The sequence below is a fragment of the Rattus norvegicus genome, chromosome 1, assembly GCF_021556685.1.
Source record: "Rattus norvegicus strain SHRSP/BbbUtx chromosome 1, alternate assembly SHRSP_T2T, whole genome shotgun sequence".
Classification (NCBI taxonomy): domain Eukaryota; kingdom Metazoa; phylum Chordata; class Mammalia; order Rodentia; family Muridae; genus Rattus; species Rattus norvegicus.
In genome coordinates, this window is record NC_141534.1 from 236,129,342 (window position 1) to 236,140,169 (window position 10,828).

Below are 10,828 nucleotides of genomic sequence, written 5' to 3' on the forward strand. Positions count from 1 at the left end.
AACAAAACAACGAACAAAAGAGTGCCTAATCCTGTCACAGAGGCTCTACCCCTAAAGCCAAGTGTTAAAATCCGAAGGGGTGCAGGAGTGCTAGGGAGCTACAAAAACAAAAACAAAGCCACCACAACAATAACAACAAATAACGGAGAAACCACGGCCAACCATCTGCGACTATTGCCAGCTGAGAGCCGAGGACTCGCTACTTTCTGTCACTTCAGGGCAGACGCTATCCTGGTCCAAGATTCTTGACCAGGTCCCCGGCTTTCCTGGAGGACAGTGGGTCTTTTAGGACTCCTTACTTTCATCACTGGAGAAAAGTGAGGTTAGAAAACACGTTTCAACTGTAGTCAAGAACTCAAACTCTCCCACTCGCGTTAAAAGAAAAGTAAAGAAAGTAAAAGAAAAGAAAAGAAAAGCGCTTTAGTTAGAAGACCACAAATGAGGAAACTCATCTGTGTTACAAGGCGTTTGCAGAGGGAGGGAGGGCTACCAAGGGTTGGTTCCCGTGTGCCTCAGTGGGAAGCCTTGCGACTCACAAGTGGCCCCTCAAGACTCTCAGAAACACTGAAAGAAAAAAATAATCTGCGGGAACATACAGAAAGCCACCTTCATGTACTTAGCTGGGCATTGCCTTGGCCCTAGGAAGAAGCAGACACGAATGCGGTTCCAGTGCCCGACCTAGGAGAAATTCCACCTCATAAGGGCCAGGGGATACCTGCGCTTCTGGCAGGCAGGCGGCTAGTCTTTGTTCTCACTTAGGCGAGCTTGATCCACTCGGAACTTTCTGACAGGTTCAGATTAGAGGAAAGTTACAATCAGTTCCGAAAATTTCTCCCTTCAACAAATATCCATCGCCACTCTACCGCGTATCCAGGAAACAGGCAATCTCTTTTCTAATGTGTTTTTTAACCGGCTCTTCCTGTGGAGGGCTGGATCTAAAGGTGAGACTAGAAAAGCAGCGCTGGGATTTTAAATTTAGCTTAAGATAATGGAAGGTCGCGTTGCTTAAAGGACTTGTGTGATTCGTGGGAAATTTGACTTTGTTCCAAACATTTTTGTGAGGGGTATTTTGAGAGGGGGGCAGTTAATTTTCTTGATAACCATTCATTCACGCACGCCAAAAAGCAGTTTATGTATAAATGCATGCTTAGACTGAATATTTTTGTATCTAAAATTGCTAATGGCGTGAATTATTTCCATTTGCTTCAGAAATGAACTGGGCTATCCACTGATAACAGGAAAAACTCAGATGGGCTATAGTGGCTGCTGTCACCTGCCTCGCAAGCTCTATGGAAGTAAGGGACTGCTTTGCACTTCAGAGTTGCCCACAAAATACAGATATTTGTAAGGCAAGTAGGCGCTGTCCTGCAAGACAAACATGGTACTTGTTCGTGCGGAGAGAAGGAGGTCAGTGTGCCCCTTTGGCGTGACCTCTTCTCTCCGCCCAACTGCCGGTCGCCGGTTAAACACCAGAGGTGATGATAATATTGATAGAAATCATCGCTAACCTTTCTGATCTTAGTTACCTTCTCGAGAACAACGCGATGCATAAGAGTACGAGAATCAGCTTGTTCCCTAGTCGGCGAGGTAAACGGCGACTTCTCCGCCGCAACCACTGCCCACATTTTCAGGTTCAGCTTCCAGATCAGAGACCCGGCTGCAGCGAAGGCGGGCGGGTGGACTCCGACGGCGCGCAGTGGTGCCGCGAAGGAAGCTTCCACTGGGCTGAGGAGGAGGGCGCTCCACTCCAGTGCTCTGGCCAATCGGCTTGCACACCGCCTGACAACCGACCAATCAGAGGATGCGGTGCTCCGAGTGGGGGTGGGTGGTAGGTAATACTAGGAAGGGGAGCTCAGGTCCCGGACTGCAGAGAGTGACTCCGCGCTGAAGGCAAGCAGAGTGCGCCTGAGGCGGAGTTCTGGGTCGCCGGCCGACCTTTCCAGTTTGGGCCAGAAGTGGAAAGCGAAGCGAAGCGACCCAGGCTGCAGAGGCCCGGACAGAACTTTGCAGAATTTGGAATGTACGGGGTGAGGTTGCTGAGGACTTGATTCGCCTCTGGCCTCTGTCTCCCATCACCATCCAGTGGGCTCCCGCCTCCTACTCTCAGGCCCAATTCTGTTTGCTCCCGCTGCTTGCAGCTCGGGGGACAGATTCCGAAGCTGGCTGTCTTTTAACTGGGTTGCTAGCCTGAGCCTGGTTCTTGGTGAGTGCTGTGTGGTCGCCGCCGCTCGGGAGTCAGGGAGGGCACGGGACAGGAATCTTCAATACTGCTTCTTTCTGTTTCTGGTTGTCTTGCCTTAAAAGATGAAAATCAAGTTCCATCAACCTTGTGCGGCTCAAGCCCTACTGATACCAAACCAGCTTCTTCAGCCTTATGGCCAGTGTCCCCCTCTCCCTGTGTGTACATGGGACCTCCAGTACAGCATCGGTTTAGGGGAAGGGGAGGGATGAGACGACCTCTCTAGAGTCTTTGTGGTAGGTCATTAAGGAACATTTGGGAAATGTGGTTTCAAGGTCCCTTGTAATAAAAGGAAAGACAATTGTCTCATCGACATTTTTATATTTATCATGGCCATGTGAGCTGGCTTGGAGTGTGTAAGGTCAGTAGGTGACTTGTCTGCAAAGGCCAGACAAGTTAAAGGTCAGGTGCACAGACCACTTAGAATTAGTAAAATACAACCTTGGTTGAGCTGTGGATCTCTCGGGTTCTCTAGACCCATGTGGCCCGTATCATAGGGAACAGAAGAAAACTGGGTAACTCAGGCTGGCCTTGCAGAAATTTGGGGGCGAGCCTTAGAGAGGGTCGCTGTTTGCGAAGGGCGGCTCTTCAGGTCTTTTTCTGTCTTCCTAGCGCGCGGGCAACCGAACCGAACTACAGCCTAGTGTCACGATGGAAGGGCAGGCAGTCCCCGGAGTTGGGGACTGGGAGATCGACGTGGAGAGCCTAGAGCTGGAGGAGGATGGCTGTGGGACACCGTTGCGGGCCACGCCACAGGAACCCAGTCCGTCGACGGCCGATGGAGAGGAAGATGAGGACGAAGAAGAGGAAGATGAAGATGCAGAGGATGAGGGTGAAGGCGAGGACTCCAGCGCGTCCCCGGAGGTACCAGGTCGGCCAGAGCAGCCCGGGGGACTGGCACCCAGGCCACCGCCCGCTGCTCAGGCGCTGCCAGCCGCCGCCGTAGTCCCCGAGCGCGGTGTCACCGCCGGTGGCGGCGCAGAGCCCCGTAAACTGAGCCGCACGCCCAAGTGCGCACGCTGCCGTAACCACGGCGTGGTGTCCTGTCTCAAGGGCCACAAGCGATTCTGTCGCTGGCGGGACTGCCAGTGCGCCAACTGCCTGCTTGTGGTAGAGCGCCAGCGAGTCATGGCCGCCCAGGTGGCGCTCCGGAGGCAGCAGGCCACAGAGGTGGGTGCGGACAGGCTCCGGGTACTTCTCCAGGGTGTGCACCCAGGCGGGGTGGGGAGTCCCTTACAGCATGGAGCTAGGCTTCCACTCACACTTCCGAGTGACCTCGGATCTCGGATCGCCTGGCAGGAGAGGTGCAGACACTCTGTCCACGTTAGCCTGCGGGGCTCCGGAGGGAAAGCATGGGCTTCACTGCAGAACGTGCTGGAAAAGTCTCCCATTAAAAGCAAAGAGAGGCAAATTAATTAGGTCCATTTGAGACACCACGGAAAAGTCAATAAAACTGTTTCAGGGGTTAGTTTTGCAGGTGGTTGAGGAGGGAGGGAGGTGGTTGACAGCAGCACACAGTGCTGTCACTGTGCAGCTGTCCCCCTACCTTGAGACGTAGGCAGAACTTGATGTCCATTTTCCAGATAAGACCACAATGTCGTTGGAGTTAGGAGACCCTCAGCCTAAGGCTACTGACTCTGTGACCTGTCAGAGAATGCTTAGAGGACGTTGCTGCCTTCTGTTGTGAGAAGTCGGAGTTTCTCCTTGAGAGACTTTTGAACCCCGGAGTTTTGTTGCTTTGAGGGAGTGAATGCAGGTTTCAGTGAATCTCCTCTCAGACCTGAGGCTAGGTACAGCTTTGAAGACTTTATTACTGTTATAACCGTGGCTGTTTCAGGAGCCGAGGATGGGTTTTAGGCCAGTGCTCTGCAGCTGAGCCCGGAAAACTTTCCAGTTGACTTTCCCCTTTTGACAGGTGCTGGCTGGTGGTTAGCAATGGAGTCCGGTGACTCCAACGGGAAACCATGCAACCTGACCAGACAGTACTGGGGACCTCAGGTGGCCCTGGCCCTGGGTTCAACCTCTTTGCTAGTTGGGCTGCATCCTGTTTCTGCCATGCTAGGCTTCTCTGCAGCCCACTGGGTTGGGAATAACCTGGCAGTGACCAGGGGGCTCCCGGGGCTGGTGTCCCTCAAGAGGTTCACATACCCCACCTCCTAGACAAATACAGACGATTCCCCCAATCTCTGGCACTCCATCATGTCTACTTCACCTAGGGGGAGAAACCACCCTGGTTTTCGGTCCTCAGAAGCAGTCAGTGTTCTGCCTAATGGGCATCAAATTCTGCCTGAGTGTCAAGGTAGGGCGACAGCCTGGGGACTTTCAGCTTAGTGGTTACACCCTGGGGAGGCAACCATCCCTCCACCCAGTCCTTCCAGGCTCTGTTCCTAAAGTCTCCTTGACTGTGGGTCTCGTGTCCCTCTTAGCTTCCGCTGTTGGCTGCTCTGAGATTAAGAGGCTCTCCTGTTAATTTTTTTTTCATAAGAGATGACAAAACAGATGCGTCAAAGGGTGGGGAGGGTTCAGAGGCTCTGTGGATGCCGCTCCACCACCCTCACAATTGTTTCTCGTGTTTACAGGACAAGAAGGGGCTTTCTGGGAAACAGAATAATTTCGATCGGAAAGCAGTGTACCAGAGGCAAGTCAGGGCGCCAAGCTTGCTGGCCAAAAGCATTTTAGAAGGTAAAAATAACTTCAAGTTGTCCTTTGGCTTCTAAAAACCGAGCTGAGGGATGCCTGTTATTTACATGCATGACCTGTGTGCTAACCAACCCAGGAAGGAGCTAATTTTCATTAGAAAGTTTGCTTTGGGGAAGCATATCTGGAAAGTGTGTTTCTGCCACATACTCACAGAAGTTTCTGCCACCCACACTAATATTATCCTCCACTGCAGCGCCTGGTGAAATTTACCTAGTGTGAGGGACATAGAAAAATGCACTGTCAAGGGATCCTGGAAGCCACCTTGGGGAAGAAAAACAATTAGGACTCACCCCCACCCCTTCCCCCCAACTCTCTTAGTTACTGAAGGAGTTTAATGTTAACGTGCAGAGTAAATCAAGCAAGGAGGTTATAGCTACTGTTACCAAGAGTCATCTCTAGCCTCAGGTTTCACTTTTTAGAGTCGGACCTCCTTTTCCCTCCCAGATGGCTGAGGCATCCCCACACTTCTTCCTTACAGCGTCTGCCAGTCAAGGCTGCCGAGTGGGAAAGGCTTTGAATCAAACAAGCAAATGGAAGGCTCACTGGTAGCTGCTAGTCAAGTTCTGCCCCTTGCTTTTATCTCCCATGAATCCTAGAGGCACATTCTCTTTTCTTAAAATAGTGGCGATTTTCTAAAGCACGGTGTTTGTTTACCCACTGGCTTAGCGCTCTACTGGCCACCATCGACATTTTCCCTTCATCTAATGTGAGGTTAACCCTAATCTCTGCCACTCCCTACAGTTCAGCTTAAAAGGAAGGAAGTCCTTCCTTGAAGCGGTCAGTTGAGGGTTTCTTTTTTTTTTTCCCCTTTCTTCCTTCCCTGTGAGTCTTACGAGTTTAGCTGATCCTGGACAGTTTTAAAGTATGTGTCTCAGCCTGTGCTGTGCACCTCTGACCTTAAAAAGAGTTCCTGAGAGCTCCGAGTGAATTTGGGCTCCAAGTGGGTAAACATCTATACGCACAGGGGACCACGTTGATGAACTGAGATTTTGCCCAAGCAAGTTGAGACACTTGAAGTCAACTCAATGGAAAAGTCAATCCAAGTAAATAACTTTCTGCTGAACTTTTAGCCTAGGGGAAACAATAATTTTCAACTTCTATTTTATTTGCAAATGAGTATAATGGGTTTGTCACTGTGTAAATACAAACACCACACTGGATTCTTCAGAAAAAAAACCTGCTACCGGCAAGTGTTTGGGGGTAGGGGGGGAGAGGTCTAAGTACTTTAAGCATTCTGTTTATTTTGTCTTAGCTTTGCTTTTGATTTTGCTCTGTGCATGAGTTCATCTGCATCGCAGTGGCCTGCTTGTTCAGTCCTTTTGGTATTTGCCCAACGTGAATGAACTTGGGGAAACAAATGCTTGAGACCTGTTATTTTCAGTGTAGCTGGAGAAGTCTTTCCCTCACCCCCACTGTTCCACCTCACTTTGTTTGTCCTGGAGGTCACTGCGAAGCCTGGCTAAATTGTTAGTTTCCCTGCGTGGCTGTGGGTTTGGGCTAGTTAACTGTTCTTTTCAATTTTTCTTCGCTTCTCTTTATCCTCAAGTCTTTTCTTCTCCCCCCCTTCTTACTAATCTTCTTTAACTTTCTTCTTTTTCTTTTTCTCCTAGTTCTCCTTGGATTATTCTACAGCTGTAACAATGTGTACATAATGAGACGTCTTTAGAAAATAAAAGTGGCGTCAGCTGTAGGTATAGATATCTTTTATAATAATCCCAAAAAAAAGGAAAAAAAAAGATACGGGCAATGAAACATTAATTAAGATAATGTGGACAGATTTGTCTCTCGATATCTATGGATCTGGGAAGAATACTCAAATCTCATTGATACAGTGCACTTGCTGAAGCAAGAGAGCAGACATACCTACACCAACAAAACCAAAGGCCTGCCAGAAGCTACCGTATGGGAGCTGTTCCTCAAAGGGAAACTCTATTCAACCCAACCTGTACCACTCTTTGGATTAAAATACCAGTGATAGAAATAGTAACTGTGCTTTGTAGTGTTACTTTTTTGTCTTCTGGTTTTTCTAGATTTTTCTTGTCAGGATGTTAATATGTTTCCTTTCCAACACTTGCTTATTTTAGGGTACCGCCCAATGACGGCGGCCGAGACTTACCTAGGAGGGACCCTTCCCCTACCCCCGCCTGTCAGTGACAGGATGAGGAAGAGAAGAGCATTTGCTGACAAGGAGTTGGAGAACATTATGCTGGAGAGAGAATATAAAGAGAGGGAGATGTTAGAAACATCTCAAGCCGCTGCCTTGTTTCTGCCCAATCGCATGGTGCCCGGGCCTGAGTACAGTTCCTACAAAGGTGCCTTCAGCCCCAGCGCAGGCGAGCTGCCGAGCAAGGACTTCTGTAACTTTTTACCTACCTGTCTCGATCTCACCATGCAGTATTCAGGGTCTGGGAATATGGAACTGATTTCTTCCAATGTCAGCGTGGCCACAACTTACAGACAATATCCCCTGTCCTCGCGATTTTTAGTCTGGCCCAAGTGCGGTCCCATTAGCGACACCCTCCTCTACCAGCAATACCTGTTAAATGCTACCACTTCTGTCCAAGCCCTGAAGCCTGGGGCCGGCTGGGACTTGAAAGGAACCCGAGTTCAGGATGGGCTTAGTGCAGAGCATGACGGGATGCCACCCAAACCGGAAGGCTCTCTAGTGCTGCCTCAACTATCAGAGGTCCCGACCTCAAGAACTGACCTTCAGGCTCACCAGGCTGTCCCAGAGAGGTCTGCCTTCTCCCCACCGAGCCGGAATTTCTCCCCCATTGTTGATATGGACTGTCTGGCAGCTCAAGGGCACGTCTTAACCAAGATCAGCAAAGAAAACACTAGGTATCCTCTGCCACTTAAACGTAATCCATTCCACTCAGTATTCCAGCCGACGCTCAACGACAAATCAGGCCCTGAATTGAAAGCACCGTTTGTCAAAGAAGCCTTTGAAGAGACCCCGAAGAAACACAGGGAGTGTTTGGTCAAGGAGAACCCGAAGTACACATTTACAATAGACAGATGCGCAAAAGACCTCTTCGTAGCCAAACAAGTTGGAACGAAACTCTCGGTGAACGAGCCTCTGTCGTTTTCCGTGGAATCTATTCTTAAGAGGCCCTCATCTGCTGTCACTCCCGTCTCTCAGTGAAGGGCTGCTTGCAAGGGAAGCTGGATTTTTCTCCAGTCTCCTGGAGATGCCTTTTTTCTTTTTAAAGTTAAGATGTGTGTATAGAGAAATTTTTAATGTAAATGACCAATTCTTAAGATCCTACATGTTTCCTCCGCATGTATCTTTTCGTATCACGCGAGTATATTTAAAGACGGAAACTACTTACTGTGCAAATTGTAAGGGCTTATGCTTTCTTTAGCCAGCATTCTGAAAAGCAATAAAAATAACACCGTCTTCTAAAGACCCAGTGTTTCAAACAGCTGTCTCGGGCTAGATGACAAAAGCTTGCGTCTTAGAATTTTATTCTTTATTTTTCTAGGAGTCTATGTACTTTCAAGCATTCTTAATGGTCCTTGTGAGCCACAAGAGAATATCTATGGATAACTATGAACTTAATGACTTTTTTTTGTAGTTTTTAAAATTTGTAGGTAGTATGAGGAAAATTCAGGGTCTTACACATGCTGGGTGAATATTCTTCCTCTCAATGACATTCCTGATGTTTTTTTGGCTATATATCCAAATACACACACACACACACACACACACACACACACACACACACACACACATATATTTAACTTTTCAAGATGGAGGCATAAAGAGCTTGAGGACAGAGTTGGGGCTGTTTATATAGTGATAGATCTTAAATATTATGTAGTCTGACAAAGTTGAAATAATTAAAAGGGAAGGCAGGTACAACAAGATTATGTACTTTTGATTGTATGTTTGGGGATGGATGATTGTGAACTCCTGGGCCCCTTTCTTCCTCAGGTCAGGCTCAGTATGTCAAGTCTTAAGCCCCATTCTAGGAAGAAGGCATTCCTTTGGACATCCCTAGCTGTGTAATAGAGCACACCATATCTTTAGCTTGTTGGTGATTGCCAATAAGTTCCCCTTGTTGCGTGCAATCCATTTAGTCCACGATGGTGTCAAATCCCCCCCCCCCCCCCGCTCCCACTCTTGACTTAGTTCACTATTCCTGAAGGCTTGGTGACGGCAGTCATTTAGATGTAGGCCGTGTAGGCCGTGTCAACTCTCAGCTGGCCCCTAACTACCAGTTTACGCCTCTCACGGGTGTACCTGCCCCAAAGGCTGTCAGCGTAATTTTCTTTTGAGATTAAAAAATTTACTACACAAATGTGATCAACGGACACTTGCCAAAGCCTGCGGATATTTATCACAGAATGCAGGCAGTTTCTCTTCCCCACCATCTGTAAATTCTTCGCTCCCCTCTTATTTTGCTTAACAAACTATTAAGTGCTGCTTGAGAAGTCTGATAGAACGAGTGTGAGACCCGTGTGAAGAAACTAATCTTCTGTGGTCACCTGTGGGCTAGGGACGGTGTGAGTGCCTGCTGAGCGTGCAAAAGCCCTTGGTCTGAGCCCCTGCACGACCTAAGCCAGGCTGCTCTTGTAATCTCCGCACTGGGAGGCTGAAGCAGGAGGATGGTGTTTTTGAAGCCATCCTGGGCTATATCATAAGACCTTGTCTCAAAACAAAGCCACAGGAGATGAACATAGCGTCCTTCCTTCAGTTGTGCACCCCCAATCAAGTTCAAGTTTTAGAGCTAATAAGATAGCTTAGTGGATAAAGGCGTTTGATGCCATCAAACTCATTGATGCTGAGTTTGATTCCCAGAATCTGCATTCTGCATACTAGAAGGAGAAAACCAATTCCTGCAAGTTGTCCTCTTACCTCTACATATATACGGGGGTGCAAGTAGATAAACGTCTCTCTCTCTCTCTCTCTCTCTTTCTCCCTCTCTCTCTCTCTCACACACACACACACCACACACACACATCATACCACCCCCCCACACCACACACACAAACACACACACAAACACACACCACACACACACACACCACACACAAACACACATACACCACACCACCCACATACACACACACACACCACACAAACACCCATACACCACACCACACACACAAACACACACACAAACACACACCACACACAAACACACATACACCACACCACCCACATACACACATACACACCACACAAACACACACACACCACACACACAAACACACACACATAAATGTAATGAATCCTTTAAAGTTCTAATATATCAAAGTCATCTCACTATAGAAGACATGGGTTCAGATAATTTCACCTAAAGGACTGTCCTGGGGGTTAACTCTGGATATCAAGGCCATTTGGGGTTTGTGGAAAGTGACAGAGTTTCGACAGCATGAAGGGTTTCTTGCTTGCTCTTGAAAAACACTTTAAAATTTCAGAAAATGCTCGTGCTACCGGCTACTAGCTCATGCAGGCCTCCGGGGATTCTCAGGGTTGCTACTTAAAATTAGCATCAGTTTCAAAAACCCAAGCCCAAACTTAGGTTGATTTTCAGTTTGTACTTGTAAAATAATACTTGGTTTTGTTGAGTCAAATTTACTTACTGTTACTCTTGCAAAAGCCAGAGCGAATGGAAGCTTGCCAGCGACACAGAACTGAGAGCAGGCAGAGATTTCAATAGTTGTTGGGGATTATCATTAAGTGGAAAAGGTGTTTTCCAGCCAAGTCTACCCCTGTGTTAGGTCTGCCTTCGGTCACCTGGGCTTTGTCTACACACTGACTCACTTCTTGTTTTCCTATGGACAATTTACCTTTTGTGCAAGGCCTTGAGTGTGAACTGCACACTGAATCAACTCCTTGGAGACAAACTGTAGCAAAATTTCTCAGTGAGAAGGGGTTCT

At 48.2% G+C, this 10,828-nt stretch overlaps 1 protein-coding gene across 5 annotated transcripts; it reads left to right on the top strand.

Annotated features, from left to right (window-relative positions):
* Positions 1-1,861: 1,861 nt before the first annotated feature.
* Dmrt2 (doublesex and mab-3 related transcription factor 2) lies at positions 1,862-8,351 on the top strand. Of its 5 annotated transcripts, XM_087564220.1 has the most exons (5): positions 1,869-2,203; positions 2,852-3,409; positions 4,819-4,921; positions 6,550-6,630; positions 7,024-8,348. In XM_087564220.1, exons 2-4 carry the CDS (start codon positions 2,891-2,893, stop codon positions 6,603-6,605), a joined length of 678 nt encoding a protein of 225 aa, XP_087420346.1. In that variant the 5' UTR covers positions 1,869-2,203; positions 2,852-2,890; the 3' UTR covers positions 6,606-6,630; positions 7,024-8,348. The 5 variants fall into 5 exon arrangements, with proteins under 5 accessions (NP_001101067.1, XP_087420346.1, XP_087420343.1 ...); NM_001107597.1 differs by lacking the exon at positions 6,550-6,630 and having other exon boundaries at positions 1,862-2,203; positions 7,024-8,351; XM_087564217.1 differs by lacking the exon at positions 6,550-6,630 and having other exon boundaries at positions 2,852-3,103.
* The last annotated feature ends 2,477 nt before the right edge of the window (positions 8,352-10,828 follow it).